The following is a 21292-nucleotide window of genomic DNA, read 5'->3' on the forward strand; positions in this document are numbered from 1 at the left end:
CAGAATATGGTGATGCCAATCCCCAGTACATCAATCGACTCAACGCAATCGGCGCAAAGATCATCAAGACGAAGAGAGTCGCTTGGAAGGCGTACAGGTCAAAGAGAAAGGTGAGATTGAGTATGGTTTTAGCTTCGGAGAGTACGTTTACTCGTGATTTGCCTGGAAGCGATACCGAACTTGGCTCTAACAATGAAGATGGAAACAGTAGTTTTATCATGTAAATCTTAATTAGGACTATTTAGGACAATGTACTTGGCTTATGAAGTTTATAACAAATAGTGCTGGATAAATATCGGAAGGTGGCGGGTATTTGCGTGACATAGATATAAAAGAAAGCAATTGCCTTAAAAGTACATGAATTAGGTGTATTCAGGATTATTTGAGGTCAAAATACCATTCAAGGACATCAATTGTCTTTCGGAAAAAGGAAGCTTCTCGTCGAAGACTACGTTTTCGGGCAAATTTACCAGTATGTGGAGAAACTTATCAGCTCATTACAGGGAACGACGCTGAGTAACGGCGCGGGAATAAATTTTCAAATTAGCCAATAATAATCATCGATATCGTTACCTCGACAATGATTAGCGGAATTTTTCCCGGCACAATTTAAACAACTTTCCACCCCACTACTTAATAACCTTGAATGTCAGTGCTACCTGCAGCCATAGTGCTGCCAACGAAGCCTCAACACCGACCGACTCTCACCCAAAAGCTCGATGTCGTACGCTTAGCTGAACGCACGACTGTTCGACACGCAGATGTAATGACCGGCTACAGTGAGAGCAGTGTACCCGAGTGGATCCGAGACAAGCCGTCGCTGCTCGGCTTTCAAGGGTCAAAGACACGGAAGAAGAACGCACGTCCCAATGGAGCCAAGCCCATCATCCCAGACAGCGCTGACCTCGTCACGTACCTCAAAGACCTTCGCCGGGACGAGAAAGCAGTGACATCATCGCAGACGATGCAGTTCCTTCGCGCGGGTCACATGGCCTGGATTCAAGACTATATGGCGACCCGAGCGTCCGGCTACAACTCGCTGTTGCGTCTGCTTCAAAAGTTTGCTGACCGACACGGCTTTCCAAGCAACGAGTGTGTCGCCAGAAGAAAACCCAGCAAGACCTGTAGGAGACAAGACTTGCTTTTGGCAAACCGTTTCATGCTGACCACCCAGACATTGCATTGGACTGCCTCTACAACGCTGATGAGACGGGGGTCCAGTACGACATGTGTCCGAGCAAAATGTGGGCTACGCGTGGTGGCGGCAGTTACGTTGCGAACTCCGAAACACATTCGTACCGCATGACTACCCTACTGACTGTGCGCGCCGATGGTGCCAAGTTGCCAATCTTATTCGTGATTCGTGGTGTGACTGCCGACTATCCTGAAGGGCACTTTTACGCCATGCAGGAAATAGCGTGGATGAATGGAACTGTATGGAACTTCTATTTGCGTGATGTGTTGGCTTGTCACATTGAGAATCCATTAATTCTTCTCGTCGACAATTGTAATTCGCATGTCAGTACTGAAAGCGACACGATTGTTGGTGAAGAGCTTGGGTGTCAACTGTATCCGCTACCCCCGAACAGTACATCGCACTGCCAGCCTCTGGATGTTTATATCATGGGCCCGTTCAAGCAGCACCTGCGTGATTTGTGGGTCTTGGGTGTATCGACTGCCACGATCACTAAAGAAAAGCGAATCGTCATGATTAAGCGTGCCATTAAAGCATGGGACATGATCAGTGAAGCTGAAGTTCGTGCTAGTTTTGTAAAGGCGTTGCCAAAATAATTTTAGCATAATTTGTTTTTTCACAATTTTATCTTGATATTTGTATATAAAATATGTTTTCTGACTGGGATTGATTGACTTGACCGGTACCCTTATTTTGCACAAGATTTCAATACGGACATACCAGAATTCGTGGGGTGAGCATTGCGCGGCTCCCTATCCGTCTATTCAAGGGAGATAATGGGGGGGAGTTGTGTATTCTATGGCGTGTAGCTCCATTGACCCATACCGTATACTTTTTTTCTTTCTTGAATAAGGTATGTAAATTATAGTATTTTTATTAGCGGTCATGTCACATTTTGTTGGTCCCCATGGGGCGTGCAAATCCACAGTCCATGTGTCATAGCGATGTAATGCAATATGTGTAATAGGCATTTTTATGACCTTGATCCCTTGTGATAATTAGTTTCCTGCAAGAATGAGGACTTGAAAACCATGGCATGGATGTCTTCCTAGTATTAATTACTCTTTATATTCATATCCTTTGTAATCTTATATTCAAAGCTCTTTTTTTTTCATTCGATGCTTTTTATATATTTTGGTTTTGTGATCCTCAATTGGCCAATTCGAACCGCCTCTCTATCCAATCACAAGTCCTCATCACGCCGTTACTCAGCGTCGTTCCCTTCACGTATGACTAAGAGGTCTATTTTAACGCGCCTGCTCGACCAGGGGCGGTGTGTAATATTCGGTTTTTACTTCACTCAACGCTTCATACCTCGTGCTTCGATCGAGACATACCGGTACAGAAACCTACACTCGCTCATATATAGGTTCATATTCTACATGCTTATTCGAGGAACAAATACAAGAAAAACCTAGTTTACTGTTAATGGGGACAGCTGTAGCTGGATATGTCGACAAGCTGCCAAAATCTATGAGATCGGTAGTATTACCTTCAAAAACAAGATATATTGTCTCCGCAACATTAACCACCGCAACTATCTAGCTGCCACACCACAACGTTCCATATTCAAGGATGTAGAATTCGCAGTCGTCCTTGGAGAAGTCATTCAAGCAGTGGTCGGCGCCAGCATAGTAGCAAACGCCGCACCTGGCACAACCAGGCTTGGGGGAGGCAGTCATGGGCTTCTTCGTGGTCATGTTAGGCATGGTGGTAGGCTTGGTCGGGCCAGGGGCCGATGTGGGGGAGTTCTTGAGGTACGGCTCAATGAAGTCGCGAGCCATGGAGATGCGGCTGTACACGCCTGGCTTGTTTTTTTTTGCACAATCAAGGCCCCAGCTGACCACCCCCACCAACTTTGCAGAACCGCCGGTTTCCGCCGTCAGGGGTCCACCAGAGTCACCTTGGCACGAATCTTCGCCCACCTTGCCGCCGGAGCACAACATGCTGGCGTCGACGGAGGCCCCAGACAACCACTTGGCGCACTGTTGGTTGCTGACTGTATCCACCCTGACTTCCAACAAGACCTTGGACATAGACCCGCCCGTAGACGTGGTGCCCCAGCCACGCACAACCGTGGGGGTGTTGGCTGCCACAGTGTCGAAGGACACTTCCACGGCCGGAAACTTGGAGTCGCGCTCCAAAATCAACACGCCAATGTCGTACGCGTTGTTGGCGGCGTTGTTCTTAGGATGTTTGATCGCTTGCTTGACCCTGATCTGCTCACCGTCCTGGGCGCCACTGAGGTAGTGCGACCCAATGGCCACATAATTGACACCTCCTCTCATGCAGTGGGCGGCGGTCAAGACGACGTTGGGGGCGATCAAACTGCCTCCGCACGAAGTGCGTCCAGAGGCGGAGGAGCGAAGTCCTGTCACGTACAAGTGTTTTCCAACGGCGGCTTCCTTGCCCCCGACGATTTTGAGATGGGCAACGACGGAGGTGAAGAGCGCAGATAATATAAAGGCGACTTTCATGGTGAAGGAAGATTGATGAATGACGCCCGGGAGCATTGGGTTGTGTTCGATCCACGTTTTGACATGGATGATGCAGATGCTGGGATGGGTAGAGAAATCTGTAAAAATAAAATTGTCTACGTTTGTGAGTCTGGATATTTCAAGAGCATGGTGAACTGTCTTTCCGGAGGTACGTTGGACGTACAATGGTGGCAAATTGTTTGCTTTAGATTAGACTGCTCTGGTATGTGTCGTCCAAGTCGTCAATACCTTTGCCCGATGCACCATTTATATGCACGTATACAGATCATGCTGGAGAAACAGTGAACAACGTGAGTTGCTGTCTGCGTACTATTAATAGTACTGCCTAAGGCCTACTACGGGTAGTACAACTGGTTTTATCTCAGGTATTCACATACTGTAAGTACGGAATGAACCAAGTGTGATGTTGTTGAAATTATATCAGGGCTTGTCTCTACGTGAACTTCACGTACGGAGTGGTAGCAGGAGGATATTTTGGGACTAATTCCCCCACAACATGTATACTGTACCCTACCTTCAAAACACCCAAACTACAGTATACCTTTACAGTCAATGGGGGAATTCTGAGATACTACTGTACTGTACCTTAAAAATCAGGACGCCTGAACTGAGGATTGATTGCACAAATAAGTACAGTGGGGACATGCGGGAACTGGACGAAAACTCATCATAACACGAAGTTATGTAAGGCCAAAATCGAGGCATTTCTGGATGGCGAAAGCAAATTCTGTAGTTTCTTCGGAGTCATCCAACTTGTTGGAGAGGGACTTTGGCTGCTGTACTGATACGCTTTATATTGCTCACTGCAAGTGTAGTGCTTGCATATTCAGAAAATTCGCGCTGTAAACTGAGCAGTTCCGGATACTGCATTACATTTGCGGATGATATATTTTTATTGCGCATGTGTTTTGGTGGTACTCCGACGGCATGTCGACATGCACATGTACCGAAAATGGACGAAATTCGATGACGCTTTTCTCGAACCGTGTGATACTTCGCGCAATCCTACTGATACTACAAGATAGCCCATTACTAGCTCAGCCTATGCAGCATAGTCTACGCATGCACAGCTCTCTCTATCATAATGCATCTTACCCGCATGTACACGCTTGTTTTTTGAAATACGACGAATTTGGCAAGTTCGAAGTTGTCTTTCTCTACAGTTATTGATTCAGGCGACATGCAATAAGGTGTTGTAGATAGTATTGGTTGTTGTTATGAGGGGTGGAGAGTTTCGTGACCCGTTGTGCAGTATGCATTGAGAAATCGCTGACCTGCATCGCGCCTTTCCTGCACAATCTGCAGGATGCATGCATACTAGATTGTTTTGCAAAACGTAAATAATTATGGGGATGAATAAAAATACGCATACTTAATACAAATATCAGCATAAAGATGTTCAAGCGAATAATAATATGTGACTTTCGCACGCATGTATACGTTTGTTTCCGTGGAAGTGGCAGATCAGAACCTGGTTGACTCGCGCGTGACAACTTGAATAGAGTTGCATGTACTCCCTCGACAATGGTACACCATGATTTGAAGGAATCAAGGACCTTTAATTCTTCACAGTGATGTGTTTGTGTACTGTTCCCGCATCTCCTGGTGGGATTTCTAATTATATAGTAGCACCAGCAGCGTTTTAGACTATCCCAAAAAGTGCAAATTATTGGGATATCGGAGGCAAATGGGGACAGAATCACCCGGATAACCCCCAAAATATCCGTACTGCAACCTGAAGTAACGGTACAATCGAAGTTCTGGGTTATGGGGAAAATATTTGGGGATGCGGCGGAGATGCTCTAAATATCAGTTATTACAAGAAAACTATCAATTATTACAGGAGTCGCAATAGATTAATCCGTCGCAATACATATACACTATACGGTACACCTGAATTGATGTAAAAAAGCCAATCAAAAGTGGTAGAGCATGAGAAAGATTGTGTTGTGATCGAATAAAGTCGGACATCTCATCCGACTCAATTCTGATTGGCTTAAATTCGACCTAATTATCTTGCCTTTACTTGTTGCTGCATCATTTGGGGTCACAGTCTGTCAATTCCGACTCTCATTGTACTCACTCCTACATCCACAATTTTGAGAAATACTGTAAGGGGAGCGCCCAATATATGCGGGTGCCGTGCAATCCCACTAAGTAGGGTGTATATGCGGGAATGCCATAAAAACCCGGATTAGAGCAACTTATGTCTCCCGTCTACGTTTTCTAGCCAGGCGTACACATGTGACCATCTCCATCTGGGACATACTGTACGAAGCTGACGTCCAAGTTCAGTGAAACCCCAGGATCATTGGCCATTATAGTGCCAAATGCAATGCAGCTATCTATAGCCGTGGCCGAGGTTAAGGGACGACCCAAACCAGTGCCAATCGTGCTGTTATAAATGTTTTGGAACTCCTGCACCGCGAACTTCCACTCACACAAGATATTTCCTTGATTCTTGGTCAAGTCCCGCGACTTGATCTTTGAACAGCAAGCTAGCAACGACAGTACAGTACAGTACACCTTAGAGGCTGGTACTACTGGTGGTGTGGAGCATCCGCCAGGGGGATCCTCCCTCTGGCGGATGCTCCACACCTCCAGTAGTACTAACCAACCACTACTACCACAGCCACACCCACCACAGCAATCACTACTGCTCATCCTACGACCACTAGAGAAAGACCAGTCACTACTACCACATCCACACCCACCATCACAGCAATCACTACTGCTCATCCTACGACCACTAGAGAAAGACCAGTCACTACTACCACATCCACACCCACCATCACAGCAATCACTACTGCTCATCCTACGACCACCACAGCCAGACCTATCACTACTACCACACCTCCAGTAGTACCAGGCTCTAAGGTACTGTCGTTGCTAGCTGGCGGGTTGCAGGCAAAACTTCATTATGTTGTTCATCTACCATGGTCAAAGCACTTACTAGTATATATAACCAATCAATGGATACAGGACATTCGGTCCGACTTTCTTCTGTCAATTTCTCACATCTGGTTTTGACTTCGCTTGTGTAAATAATAAATATTACAACGAACAAGAAAGTCGGACAAATGGTCCGACGATCACTTGGTTCCTGTATATCCTGTCCGACTTTTTTCCACTAATGTAAAATTTTACCGGTAGACGGGAAATCGGCCAGATTTACGGTCGCGACTGTAAAATACTACGGTAGTACAGTTTTGACGTATTAGCCAATAACATGCTATCAATGGATAATTTTGTCCAATCATGTGCGTTATGGAGTCAACAATCAGTAGGTTCAGAAATGGAATCAGCCAAGGCCGTTCGTGGCTCCAACTTAACGACCGACGATGACTGCCAGCTTGTCCGGTCATGGATCAACATCTCTCAAAATGCGTCCAAGGGTGGGTAGTACTCATCACGCATCACCACACCGTCCATGATTCGTTCAAACAGCGGTCTGGCCATTCGAAAACAACGGCGAAACTTGGCTTCGCCGTAGATTGGATTGGGGCCTAAGAGTATCCCCACCCCTGACGCTAAACCAAAAACTCTAAAACCAGATCTAAAGTGGGATCACGCAAAATAATTTAGCGTTTTTCATCATATTTCACACCGGTTGCCAAACAGCGATTGACATTGTGAACTCTATTCGCATGGATGCACGGCACCAAGCCGCAGAATCGCCTGGATAAAAGTAGTTCAGGGCAAGCAAGCCAACAAGTCAGGGAATGAACTACTAGCAGGGAATATCGCATAGAAAAGCTTAGAAAGCCGCATCAGTAGTAGCACTACGTTGCCGGTACTAGTGCGGTTGCGACCTATACTCGCGTCTACGCTTACATGCGCTTGAAAACGAACTGATACACAATATTTGATTGATAGTCTACGCATGCGTTAACAGAAATCCAAAAGTCGCAATAGAGGGGGAGGGGGCATGCTCCGTTGGTGCAGTGCTGGGGCAACGCATGCAGGCGCTGGTTCCACGCGACCTGGTCGTCCTTGCATCTGTTCAGGCGCCAACTTTCAGTGTGCTTCCTACAAGAATCGCAATACCGTAAGGTTAACATCGTCGGTCGGCGAGGTTGGCACATGCCGAAGGACGACTGCCGCCATGGCCAATGCTGACAGTCACCCTTCACCATACAAACGTCACATGCAGTTGCGTCGATGAGTTACACAAGATAGGACTCATGGACTCACTCTAACTTAGCGTTGAGCGGCGCTTTGCGCTACAGTATGTGGGGCCGGCAGGACACCCACCTGTACTTGGCCGACATGGCGTCATGCCAATGCAACCAGGTAAATGTGTTGGGAATTGTATGCACTTGAAAATGTATTGCTGATTGTATGCTGGCCAGAACTAACCAATCGGTCAAATCTGACGAATAATCGGACTTTAGCGTGCCGGATATAGCGTGCGGGAATTAACAGTCCACGACGAGCTTACAGTTAACAGTAAGCTGGCATTCACTGAAAAAATACCGGATTTTGCAGTATTTTACCCCAAAACATGCGTATAAAAAAGCTGGCATTAAACTCTAGCATTGAAATACTTTGAAACAGCATATCCTGTCATATATGTAACTTTAAACGAAATTTCTTGTCGAAATATCACCTCAATTTCAAATAACCTATAATTAATTATATTTTGAACGTTGAAATCCAATATAATATGGTAGAGGTTTAAATATTTCCGTCACCTCTATTATATAATGGTGCACTGGCTCCATTGATTTTACTGATTCCATGTATTTCAAGTTCGTTTCGGTCGACAGCATGATATCTACCCGCAGTACCATCGACACCGTGGCATTCGATGAGATATGCAGATTTGTGCAGGCAAATCGAAGCCGCATCTTGTCGAGGGATGAAATACTGGATATACTGCGTCTGCACGCGCATCTACGGCTCGAACATGCAGCTAACCACACAACTGGCGACGTCTCAAAACAAATCTCAGTGATGCTTGGTCGTGGTAAACCACAAGTACAGAGTGTATGGAAGGACTACATTGATTCAAAATCTATCGTTGTTGCTTCTACATCGACCAACACTGCCGCCAAATTAACACGCATCCCACGAACGATCGATGTCATATCGTCCGTCCAGAAGTTTGTCCGCGAGAAGAGGCAACTTTGACCTCGTGTTGTTGCTATCGATGTATTGTAGCATTTGGCAAACAGCGGTGTCCTACTGGTCGACCGAACGGACAAGCTGGCGTCCGAATCTGCATTGCGGAAAGTCCAGCGGTTCCTTTTGCACTGTGGTTACAACCGTGGCAACAAGAAGGGGAAAAAGTCCCTGGCGTTGACTGAAAAGAACACCTTGCTGCGTGACCTATATGTCAGACGTATGTGCGTGGCCACACAACATATCGATCCACGCAACCGCAGAACAGTTTTCTACACAGACGAAAGCTTTGTTCATCATCACTACAACAAAAATGACATTTCCCTGCATGACCCTACCGACGAGTTGGATATTCATCATTCCAACTTGCAGCCTATCGAGGTTGTGTGGGCTATCATAAAAGGAAACGTCGGAAGACGGTATCAAGACGACACAACATTTCAGGAAGTTGGCCAGCGGTTGGATGCAGCGTGCGCCAACTTGACGTCGCACTCTATCTTTGGTTACATTCGAAAGGCGGAGTACGACCTGTTAGATCTACATAGACATGTGTCATATATTGACGACGACAACTACCAAGAGGACAATGAAGTGGCAGGCGACGGATCGGACGGTACCGTGTCCAGTTCGGCTTCTCAAGACTCAGCCAACGATGCTGGATTTTAGGACTTTGAAATTGTATAATTGCATAAGTTTATAATTTGGTGCCAAAATTTGCTATTGTTTTACGCAGTTTGTTGCCTCTGACACGTACTCTCACACTTGATGAAACCGGATAAGTATCCGTTAAGTTCCCTTGGTGCTGTCGTGGATCATAAAACGCTAAAATCTGACTGAAAAAATACAGTTTTGGAGTTTTAGCGCCACGAGTGGGGATGCTCTAAGTAGTACTCAGTAGGTAAATCCGAGCATGCCCAGCCTCGCTATCTCGTGGTAGGTTTGGCTGGCGGTTGGCAGTAGAGCCTTTAGGGCGTGCAGAAGACTGATGAAAGCCAAGAATCTCCCAAGCTTGATCCATGTCATCATCGTCGTCCTCCCACACCATGCCCGTGCGCACCAGGCGTTCATTTCCGGATAAAAACATTATTCGGTTGACGAAAATCAAAATACAGGAACTGTAAAACGGTATTTTACAGTCTGATTATACAGTCGCACCGGTGGGGATGCCCTAAGTTATCGCTCGTATGCATCCAAACCTTTCACCACCATCAAAAATTTTGCCGCGCTCAGAACTGGGTTGTTCTTTCATCGTGCGGTAGTATTGGTAACATGTAATGTATACTATGCTGAATGTGCTGTTGTACTGTGTATAGCGCACTATAAGGGCTTCTGTTTGTGTTAAAGCGCGTTGGTGTGTCGTGCAACGCTTGATGATTAATTTCATGGAGTGCTATGTACGTGAACAATTAATTTATGTATTTGTATGCCAAGGGCATTACTCAATTAACCAAGGGCAATTCGGACTGCTTCGACGATCTGTACTTGCTACACCGTGACTAGCACAACTCTTGAAGTGCCGCACAGTTACGCTGCGAACGTTAGGCTTTGTTTTTGCTCCCGTCGTTATCCGGACAGGAACCCCTTGCGGAGGCCGAATTAAATTGCAATCTGAGGCCTCTTACTACGAATTAATTTTCTGGTCTATTTTAAGTCTAATCATTTCGTCCAATGCAAATACGCCAACAATGCACATCTTTCAACCGCACGATAATGGCGTACAACTGCACGACGAATGGCGGCCTGCTGCACATAATGGAGACTAACGGCCTTACCGATCATGAGACCATGAGCCGACCTCTAAAAAGGCTCATAGGTCTTTCTGCAGCGCCATCAGAACAGGCTTACTATGACGGGGTAGTCACTTTATTTCATTGATGTGTTTGGCGAGCAACTAAAACGCCTTGCCGAATTTACTAACTACAGTACTCCAGGCACTTCAACTACGCACATTATGCCAGGGTGCTAAGGTAAACTATCAATATCGCGAACGCTTTTTGTACCCTAAAATGTAAAATGTTTGAAGAATTCCATTACAAAAAGTCCGTCGAATAAAAAAGACTAAGGGTATATAAATCCAGCTGCATTTTTTAGTGCCAAGAAATGCCTCAAATATCCTAATAATCGATTTGTATTTGAAATTATAAAGTAACGTTAAAGAATTGGTGAAACAATTTTGGCTTGTATTTCGCATTAGAGTGATTTTGCTAACTTGAAATTACCTGTGAAAATTCTGGATACTCCAGAAACGAAAATCCTATGTGAAATGATTTTGCTACATCAAAATTTGTTGTGAAAGTGTGCATCCTGGCATGGACGAGCATGACACTATTGCTGGAAGAGTCCCAAGAGCATACACGAGCGATACACATACCTCGCGGCCGGTTCAACCTCATGGCACAAAGCTATTTAACGTGCGACTTCCACTTTCGCTTTAAGAAAAACGAGATTCAGCAATTGAAAGTGCTGCTGGAGATTCCCGACCCGATAATCACGCCCCAGCGCTACAACGCAAGCGCCGAAGAAGCCCTCTGCATCCTGTTGAATCGTTTTACGTGTTGAATCGCACGTCGTGAACGATTCAACAGGATGCAGTGGGCTCCTTCGTCGCTGAACAGCTGTTCGCGCTCATCGTACTCCTCGTCTGTTCCAGACGCGCGAAGGGCAGCAAGGTTTGGTTCTTGAACAGAAGATAATAAGTCGTCATAGCGTATTCGTGCTCTGCTGACCGTTATGGCTTGGCCATAGATGCATTGGAGATGCTCTGTGACCTCTGTCCAGCGCTTCTTGGCCTCGCCATGGGGCGCTTCGAAGGGCCTAACATGAATGACTTCCTTAAGAAGCTCGACGTCGGTGCACCCCTTAAAGCGGAAGGCTGTCTTACGCTTCAGCACGGACTCGGACTCTTTGTCCTCTACCGTGATTTTTCTCGAACAAATTTGACTGTGGATCCACCTATTTGTTAACAGTGATTTTTCCACAAATAATTATATCTAGCAAAATCACTCTATTCTCAGACTTACCCATGGCTCGGCTCTTCAACCAAGGTGGAACAACGATATCTTTAATTACGTGTGTCTCAAACCATGGTAGTGAATACATGGTAGTGAAATACGAAGTGGGTAACGAACCCCCTGAAGTGTATAGAATTACGCTGAGCGAGGCATTCTCATCAATCATAGGCATGCACTGCTGTCGATTTCTCGATGTGTTTGGGTGACCTCACGAAAGCAGAATATGGCGATTAGTCCAGCGTCCGTCGTATGTGGTGTTCAATTTGAACGCGACAGAAGCAACATGGAATCACTGACATTTCCATATTCACAGTCAGTACATGCGCTTTCTTCTGAGTCACCGGTTAGGTGGTGGTGCATCGAGTGGAATGTGAGGCTTCGATACCACGCCCATTTTGTTTGAACTTTCGGCATCATAAACCGTCGACACACAGGCGCATTCACGAACTCAACAGCGCCATTGGATTCAACTTCAACCGTCAAGGATCCATTCACCCCTGCTACCATTGGAACAACAGTACTGTACTATTGTACGTAGAATTTGGTAAAAATCTTGAGGAGTAAGGGAGTTGAACCCTTGACCGTTGGGTCTGGAATCCAACGCTCTACCACTGAGCTAACCCCCCAAGTATTCTTGCCTTGAATAGCAACATGTTCAACGATTTGCTTATGTCAGTCGAACAATCGCGTGGAGTTCGACCAGCAACGCGGCATCGACTTTCGCAGCAACACAATCGTGACATGACATATAATACTAGTACAAGCTATACGAGTAACATACTAGTACTAGTACTAGTACTATTAATAGTAATATTATAAGCATGAATAAAAATAGTGAGGAGTAAGGGAGTTGAACCCTTGACCGTTGGGTCTGGAATCCAACGCTCTACCACTGAGCTAACCCCCCGTTGATATTTTGTTGTTTTGCATAGTAGTTCAGATACAAGTATCTATAATCAATTCAACCTTGTAGGTACGTTGTCGACAAAAACTCTCGAAAGGGCAAGGTGCCGCCCATCAAGGACTCTTGTTGCGTTCATGAGATGCAGCAGCAACACTTACAGTAGTGCAAACACTGTACGAATAGTATGATTAGTAGTAGTACTATTGGTGTGATTGATTGAGCTTTACAGACAAATCCGAGCTGTGTTGTGGAAGCAAATCAACATTCAACGACCCAGCGGGACGTTCATTCCACATCTCATGCCCACGAGACAGCATAGTTTCAAATCCGCCAGTCTCCGCATGCATACTAGTACGTTCGGGTTGTTTCGATCAACTTGTTCGCTTGATGGACTTACGCATGGAACTATATTAACCTATATATGATACTAATTGGGATGGCCACATTCGACGGCTACATCATCGCGCGTGCCCACCGGGTGGTTTACTCGTCGTCGGCGGCGGCGGTGGCCTTGGAGTCGGTCTTGATCTTCAACTCCTTGTAGTACTCGTCAAACGACTTGAGTTCCGATGTCGCGTACGATTTCCAGATCGAGCCAGCGCCCAGGGCAAGCACAACGGCTGTGGCGACTTCTTTGATCGCGTTTCCTTTGGCCATGGTGATGTGTGTGTGTTTGAGGGCGATCAAATTGAACAATGGCCTCCAACGGCGAGTTGTGTGTTTATTTGCCGTGACATGGAACATGCAAGTTCACGTTTGATGGGACCATACAAATTGCCATATATATATATGCACCAACGCAAAGACACGCAAGATGGCGTCGTTGGAATTAACGTATCTTTGCACAGCAGACGAGAGAATCCATTAGAAGTGGTGAGTAAGACGATGGACTGCTGATACACTCGTTCAAGCAACGTTAACGGACGCTACAAGATAAAGATGGCGCTGCGTACGTGAGGTGAGTGTTCCTTCGGCCTGTATGCAGTCGAAGTACTGACATGTACTTGGGATATCAAGCGTTGACACGGAGTATCACATACAAGTAGAATGTGCTTGCTTACTAAATAAAGGATTCCAACGCCGGATTGTAAAAAACTAACGCGTTTTACTGGCTTGAAATTAAAAAAACGCTTTCAGCGGTTCAAGGCAAAGTCAATTTGTAGGTTGCATGAACAAGTACTATAATCCTGTAGTATGTATGTACTAATACAACTAACGACGGGTAGTAACTAACAGTAAGAAGTGCCTTGGTGCAATGGTTGGACAACGACACCACAAACACTTGGATGTCGTCACAAATACTGTCGTAAAGCGATTCGTCTCGACCAACCCCCGCACCCACTTCCCCTTCTACTCCCACTTGTACGTTTGGCAGATCACGTTTAGAGGATTTGACAACTATAATCCCCCCGAGTTCCCTAGGTGGTTGCCATCCGCCCAAAACACGTCGTTTATATGCCACACGTTGTGACATACCTTGACTTGACAATTTGGGTTCTACCTTGCTTTACGAACGGCACCACACTCCGTCCTCGGCCCTTTCGCAACCAGCTTTGGACACATCCGTCATCACACACCACTTGACAGTAGAAAAGTAGCAGTCCAAACAAGACCCGCAATTGTTGGCTGGAGGGGACAATTTGGCTGTGACGACCTTGCATGGGTTTCTGGGGGAGTTGGTGTGCGTTTTTTTAATCGGCTTGTACGAGTGCTTGGGGGTGTTGGACGGCGTCAAGGAAGGAACTGTGGTCGGGGCAATGGTAGACCCATTCGTAGATTGAGGGGGGCAGTCATCGTGTTGTCGGCGCTTTCGACTTTAGGGCGGAAGACGGAGAACTTGAACGGGGAGTTAGCGACTTGGTCGATGGCTGCACAGGGCTGGCATCCATTTCCACTGCCTAAGGCGTCATAGGGGGGAGAAGTTGGATACCTACCTGGCAATGTGTGGATCGTCGTGGGCCTACAAATGAACACGAGGGTTGATTGATAACTATCGTGATGTGGTGTTCAGGCTGTTGGGTTGCCCAGGCTTTTATGGTTTGACCCGCGCCGTCGTGTCCCCTTCACATCCAATCCGGTTGTACATCCGAATCATATGGTTGGCGAAAGCTCATCTGTCGACTGCCGAAACGACTCTTCCCATTCTGACATCGTTTGATGATGACACACCTTGCATGTAGTGTAAAACAGTTGTTGCATGGATTTTCGTACGGAGAAACACATCGTAGCTTTCGAAATGCGAAATATTGAGTAACTACATAGTACGACTGAAGATGCACCACAAAACATGAATTCATCATAACGTAAAAAACCAATTTAAGATAACTTATTTGGAGGCGTCGGAGTAGAATGGACATAACTTTTGAGTCCGTTATGATATTTGAGTTTTCAATAGTGATTCCAATAGACAAGACGCGCCTCTTTCAGTTCATAATCGAATCATCAGTTTAGGCGATGAACTTCACAGGTAAATTTGTTACTTTCTAAGCATTTGTACTCACATTTTGATAACCAATTTAGGATAACATTTTTTATCTTAATTTATGTATGTGTTTGAGCATTGAAATTTTGTGTTTAGGGTAAGTGTTTACAACAGGTGGCATATAATTTATACAAGGGTACTGTTTTATAGAGTTAAATTTCTGTTGTGGAGGGATGTCCACCGAGTTTAACTCTCGACAAAACCTCAGATCCAACCCAATGTGGCCCGTGTCGACTAGGGAAGTTCAACCCAATCTTGAATGACTATTACCAATGGCTTCTACGCCGTTTTTGCATTTCATTCACGTGACGGAATGGCCAGCATTATATGATAGAGGTTTTGACTCGAACAAATAACGAGGTGTGATTGGGCAATACAAAGTGATCCTAAATTGGTTAAGTTATCTTAAATTGGTTTTTTACGTTACTTACAAACAGAGCAGCCAACGTTTAACTTTAGTTGCCGCACCACAACGTTCCATAGTAACCAGTGCAGTAATCGCAGTCGTTCTTGGCAAAGTCACTCAAACAGATGTCTCGATCAGGATAGTAGCAACGGCTGCATGTGGCACAGCCATGCTTGGTTGAGGCAATCGTGGGGTTCGCAGTGTTAGGTGTCGAAGTCGAACGCTGCCTGCCCCCGTTGAACTCGACGATTTCTTTGGCAAACTGAAGGAGCCCCTTGTACACTTCGGTGCCGCGAGTACGAATGGTCGATGCGGGGGCGACAAAGTCCGAACCGGCGATTTCAAACGTCAGCACGGGCTTCTTGTACGTGCGGTAGTGGTAGTCGTCAAAACTCCCATACGCAGGGTACATCGTGGCGCTGGTTTCCGCCTTGTAGTTGGAGCCCATTTGCGCTTGAATGTTGCGGCCAAGGAGTTGAAACTTTTCGTCTTCATCGCCCCCGATGGGGGACATAGTGTCGCCGTAGGGGTACAAAACCAAGCCTGCGTACGCGTGAATGTCGACCCAGCCGGCGATCTTGTCGTTGTTGGATTTGAGCCAATCCGCAATGCCCTTAGTTTCCGGCTCGCTGAACGCGGATGGACCAGGGTAGGTTTCTTCGGACGGACCAGGGGGCTTGGGGTTCTGGTAGAACGACGGCCAGTTGCGGTTCAAGTCAACTTGATTGGCGTTCTTGCGCTGGTACCGGTTGCCGCTCCACGTCATGTCGTAGCCGTCGATATTGGCAATGGGCACAAAGACCAAGTCGTACAAGTCGGTGGCGGTGGTTTTGTTGGCAGCAATATCGTCCAGCATCGACGACAGCGCAAATAAGTTAGACGACCCGGCGATCCACTCTCGAGCGTGCAGCAGGCTTTGGAAGTACAACGACTGCTCCTTGCCCCCGTTCGTGCTCAGCTTGTAGCCATAGACCGTTTGCCCTTGAAACGTCTTGGACACGGGAAACTTGTTCAGGAGGTTAGTGTTTTGGCTGATGAGGGTGTCGACAAACTGAAAGATTTGCTTGGACGTGCGGAAGCAGTTGTGGAACGCATTGGCCGCGTACTGCCCCGGTTGCAGCAGCGGAAGGTAGTGCGCATTGGACGTATGGCACTTTCGGTTCGTGTCGGCGTCGTCTCGAATGGCTCGCACTTGGGCGGGCGAGCGAAAGACATTGTCAATGTCACGGATCCGAGACGCAGGATGGCTTGCAGTAGTGGTCAATGCCAACACAGCCACCACAGCGGCAGATAGAACGCGCATGTTGAATTGAGTAATGACAATGCACGATCAAGGACGAGACTGCAGTTCGAACGGTGTAGTTGGGACGGATGAGTGATCACTTTACCGCCCACACGACTATACCATCTGCATCTGAGTCGCTCGCACCCAAGAACTTGTAACTACGTAGTCCTAATTTGTAACGTTGGGTACTCCGAGTATCAATGTAGAGTTCCATCAGAATAAAAACGTTAGACTCATTTTACACTGTTAGATAACAGCGACTCGGGGAATTTCCAAATCTCCACACTCAGGCAACTTTTGCAACCTCCGAAACTTGGAGATTGTAGCTGGAATAATGCTTTACAACCGCATACCGATCATATTGCGTTTTGCAGTCGTATTGCATGAGAAAAACAAGTAAATTTGACACCATTTTGAGAATCAATTTACAGTTAACTGTGACGTAGAAAACCAATTTACTGTTAAGGTGCTCGAACCATTTAATGGTACACTTGAATCAGCCAATCAAATGTAGTCAACATACTGCCTGTCGTGTGTTGTTCTGTTACGCACAACTGTATAATTGAATTACCTGTCTGGATTTAGTATTTAACTGCTGAAATCACATAACCTAACCACACAAAAATATGCAAATGGGTATACAAAATATAAGATAACAGTGTGCACCATTGATTCATTCTCACTTTTTGAGTACATTTGCTTCGAAAATGATATTTATGCATGTCAAATAGACCTTGAAACACGATTATTTGAATGTCCAATGAATCAACTCCGCTTTGGTATCATCCAGCACTTTTCAGAATTTGAATCTGATGCATCCATGCTGAGCTTCGTTCCTTCCACGGCAGCGTCTCGGAAAAAGTTCTTAACGTTAACAGTAAATTGGTTTTCTACGTTAAGACGCATCTTGTTATCTTGATCAAAGAATGATCATTTCCTTACAAATTACAAATTTTGTGTTTAGGGTATTCGATTATAGAGGTTATAAATTCGCAAGGAGCTTCCAATATGCATTCTCCCCGTTCCGGATAGACAATGCGAGGATATTTATTTGCAAAGGTTTTTTTCGACTATTTTTGCGCCGAATGATTGGTTTTTCAACATAGATCTTAATTTATGTTTATGTTAACGTAAATGACCAATTTATGATCACTGTACCAATTTATGATCTTTCTGTATCAGCCAATCGCATCGCAATATTTTTAGGCGGCAAACCTCTCGTAAATTATACGCTCGAGTTTCAAATCCCAAACAAATCCCAATCACAGCTTTGATGGTCAATGTCGTACTCCGGAGTACATGCTTGCATCTTAGAATACCTTGTTCACTGTGTCACTTGTCTATCTGTTTCGAGTGCCATGGTTTCTTGTCGTTATTGGAAATGCGAGAGTTCAAGTACATCTCTTGAAACACATAACCTTGAAAAATGATATTTTTCCTCAACAATACGTACCCTATCCGCACAATTTGTAAGCAAGTTGCCATACATAGTTCAAGCTTAAAAAAGGCATCATAAATTGGTCTCCAAAAACAGAGTAAACTTGCTTGGAAAGTCTGACTTTTGTACCTGGACAATATTCTTAAAGGCGATAATATGATGATGAGGTTAAAGCAACATGTTTCGTTGTTAACAATCACTTTACAGAATGTGAAAATTGTTCCTGAGACCGGAGATATGTGAATTCTTCGATGACGCCGTCGGAAAAGTGATCATAAATAAATGGTCATTTACGTTAGTCATCTGTCTTAAATTGGGATTTTTACTTCGAAGTACTTCGACTTAGCACATAGCTCTTGTGCGCAGGTGGAGAAGCGCTATCTTCCAGTAACTACAGGATGCCGAATCCAGAAACCTCCACGAACAGTGTAAACGGAAACAATGCATCATCGATGTAACCGTGCCCATCATCCGTTTGCTATCCAGATGACACCACGTCTGTCCCCTAAACGATACTTTGTGTCGTTCACCGGCCTGAACGACACCCTTGTCCACCAATCAAACAACGTTGGTTGCGCGTAGCTTAGTGATAGCGTTAGTGTATTAACTATTCATTCTTACTTCTACCATCATCTGCGCATTCCTCTGCGTACTCCACCTTGGGGCAGCACTCCACGTTCGTCCAGTAGACCCCCGTTATGTCACCTCGTCAGCACGAACCCCCCGTCGTTCAACGTGTACGAATAATGCAAAAATCACGTTGTTTATCGTGTCAAATCACGGATTTGGCACAATATCTTGGATAGATTCACCATGAGTACGGAACGATACAATGAAATAGGGCAATTCAAACTTTTGGGGCATTTACAGTAGTCGACACCAACGAATCACTATTTTTTCTTCATAAACTTGTCCAGGTATACATACTTGGAGTTCTTTGGCTAAAATATTCACTGACAAAATGAATATATGCATTACCAAAGTTTATTATCCTACTCAGAGTCGCCACCATCGTCACTTGAATTGTCACTGTCATCAGATGACTCTTCATCGGATACGAGTGTATCGATTTGCACAAGATGCTCGTGCAACTTCTTCAACTTCTCTTGTGCAACACGTACACACCCTTTGATGGAGTTTTGGTTTCAGGTTGGCAAATGCAGCTTCGAGGCGAACTTTCACATCCGCGAACTTCGTCATGTCCGTGTATTGTCGACCAACCTCACCCTTCACAATGGCAATCGGCTGCAGATCCGAATGATGGGGAGGAGTGTACACAACGCAATGCCCACGACGCTTGGCCATTTCCACGATGACGGGGTGAATGTGTGCTTTAATGTGAGATGCCAGCATATCCCACAGCTCACTCTTGAACTCCTTGCCAGTGGTTTGAATACCGTACAAACGACATGCATCCAGCAGAATGGACTTGCGACGTCCACTCGTAGGTGTTGACTCGGGCAGGCCTTTGTGGTGCCTGGCGTTGTCGAGTACGATGAGGGCTTTGGTAACCCCGCTAGCATCCATTTCGTCCAGAAGGCGACCGAACCACTTGACGTAGTATGCGTGATCGAACATGCCGTGGTAATCTTTCGGCTCCTTTCCTCGGGACTTCCCTCGGGTGAAAATGTCGAGAGCCATGACCTTGCTGGCCATCGTTGGGGAATCGAGTATCCTGGCAACGAAAAAATATCGCCGACCCTTGTGCTTCTCCTTGCTCTGGACGTCGGTCTCGTCGGATGGGTCGTACAGGTCTTGATGGTGGGACTTGTAGTGATGGTATATATACGATTCGTCCGTATACACGACATTGGGTCGTGTTGCAGCCGTCGAGTGAGGATGCATGAGTTTCACATACGTGTCGCGCGCAAGGGCGTTGGCCTTGGACATGTGGTATGTCGATGAGCCCATTCGGCGGCCTCGCTTGTACCCTTGAGCCTTGAGGAACCGTTGCACGGCACGATACGATGCTGCGAACTGCTTCTTGGCATCCACATCGATGTCGAGGACACACATCTCCTTGAGGTACATCATGACCTCGACAGCCGTTGTGCGCGTTCTGGTTGCGCGACGGTCCCGTACAAACTGCTGGGCTATCTGGGTTACCAGCTTCGTGCGTGGCACTTTGGTTATGTGTGTCGTGCGGTTACCAGGAGTAGCAGCAGTCACAGTCTGTGAGGCCTGGTACTCCTGCCAAACATCCTGCACGAGGTTGAGGTTGCGACCAAGAGCGTCCGCAACTTGTTTCGATGCAGCTTTAGTGTATTGGCTGCGGAACCATGCATGCAGACGAAGAATGTCGAGTCGCTCTTCACGTATCACAGTGCGATGCCTCGCAGTCTTGACAAAAGCAAAGCACGTGTCGATAGATGGATCCATGGAGTAACAATGAAGGCAATGAAAGATAGTCCTTGACACGTAGTCTATATTTATATTTGAGAGGAAATAGAAATGGAGAGTACCCCAATGTTGCCATATATAGAACCTCTATAAACGAATATTAAATTTACACATAAAGTTACACAGGATATTGAGTTGCCGGGTGAAAATTGACAGTCATTCTGCTTCTTCATCCAGTTTTTTTAAGAGTTATCTACTTTGGTGGGGATCAAATGTCACAGTACAATTCCCCTCGAAATCCCTACAGATTACAGGTGGTTTCATTGAAATCCAATCAGATTTGACTTAGATATGGAAACATAACAGTTCAATGGTGTCGAGAACTGTTAGTCAATAGGGATATACGATGATTGGGACGAAGGTTGACCATGCAGCCACCATGATGACCGTATACACAGCGAGTTCGTCGATTTATCACCACTACCAGTCTGAATTAAAGTTTGTGCCTCCGATTTGAATCTAGTTTTCATCAAACTGGTGGTGATACCGGTAGAATTGTAGGACAAACTCAACCTTCAATGCTGTACTGCAAACTCATAAATGATAAAA

General features: G+C 45.8%; 5 protein-coding genes and 2 non-coding genes across 7 annotated transcripts; 1 reads left to right on the forward strand and 6 right to left on the reverse strand.

Annotated features, from left to right (window-relative positions):
• Nucleotides 1–2736: 2736 nt before the first annotated feature.
• H257_13230 (hypothetical protein) lies at nucleotides 2737–3672 on the reverse strand (the record flags this gene model as incomplete). Its single annotated transcript, XM_009840694.1, has 1 exon — nucleotides 2737–3672. One exon carries the CDS (start codon nucleotides 3670–3672, stop codon nucleotides 2737–2739), a length of 936 nt encoding a protein of 311 aa, XP_009838996.1.
• Nucleotides 3673–7923: 4251 nt separating this feature from the next.
• Nucleotides 7924–9483, forward strand: H257_13231 (hypothetical protein; the record flags this gene model as incomplete). Its single annotated transcript, XM_009840695.1, has 2 exons — nucleotides 7924–7986; nucleotides 8857–9483. The coding sequence occupies 2 exons, from the start codon at nucleotides 7924–7926 to the stop codon at nucleotides 9481–9483; spliced, it is 690 nt and encodes a 229-aa protein (XP_009838997.1).
• A 2899-nt stretch (nucleotides 9484–12382) lies between these two features.
• Nucleotides 12383–12454, reverse strand: H257_13232. Its single transcript has one exon. It is a non-coding gene; the product is annotated as a tRNA-Trp (tRNA).
• A 209-nt stretch (nucleotides 12455–12663) lies between these two features.
• Nucleotides 12664–12735, reverse strand: H257_13233. Its single transcript has one exon. It is a non-coding gene; the product is annotated as a tRNA-Trp (tRNA).
• Nucleotides 12736–13094: 359 nt separating this feature from the next.
• H257_13234 (hypothetical protein) lies at nucleotides 13095–13486 on the reverse strand. Its single transcript, XM_009840696.1, has one exon. The coding sequence runs from the start codon at nucleotides 13474–13476 to the stop codon at nucleotides 13216–13218; it is 261 nt and encodes an 86-aa protein (XP_009838998.1). The 5' UTR covers nucleotides 13477–13486; the 3' UTR covers nucleotides 13095–13215.
• A 2094-nt stretch (nucleotides 13487–15580) lies between these two features.
• On the reverse strand, nucleotides 15581–17009 carry H257_13235 (hypothetical protein). The gene has a single exon (XM_009840697.1). It carries the CDS (start codon nucleotides 16921–16923, stop codon nucleotides 15670–15672), a length of 1254 nt encoding a protein of 417 aa, XP_009838999.1. The 5' UTR covers nucleotides 16924–17009; the 3' UTR covers nucleotides 15581–15669.
• Nucleotides 17010–19390: 2381 nt separating this feature from the next.
• Nucleotides 19391–20722, reverse strand: H257_13236 (hypothetical protein; the record flags this gene model as incomplete). Its single annotated transcript, XM_009840698.1, has 1 exon — nucleotides 19391–20722. The coding sequence occupies one exon, from the start codon at nucleotides 20720–20722 to the stop codon at nucleotides 19391–19393; it is 1332 nt and encodes a 443-aa protein (XP_009839000.1).
• Nucleotides 20723–21292: the final 570 nt, after the last annotated feature.

The sequence above is a fragment of the Aphanomyces astaci genome, assembly GCF_000520075.1.
Source record: "Aphanomyces astaci strain APO3 unplaced genomic scaffold supercont1.46, whole genome shotgun sequence".
NCBI lineage: Eukaryota > Oomycota > Saprolegniomycetes > Saprolegniales > Verrucalvaceae > Aphanomyces > Aphanomyces astaci.

What these genes read in the sequence shown, in the direction of transcription:
- H257_13234 (XM_009840696.1), bottom strand. Translation starts at nt 13,476, where the DNA reads ATGTTCCATGTCACGGCAAATAAACACACAACTCGCCGTTGGAGGCCA.
- H257_13235 (XM_009840697.1), bottom strand. Translation starts at nt 16,923, where the DNA reads ATGCGCGTTCTATCTGCCGCTGTGGTGGCTGTGTTGGCATTGACCACT.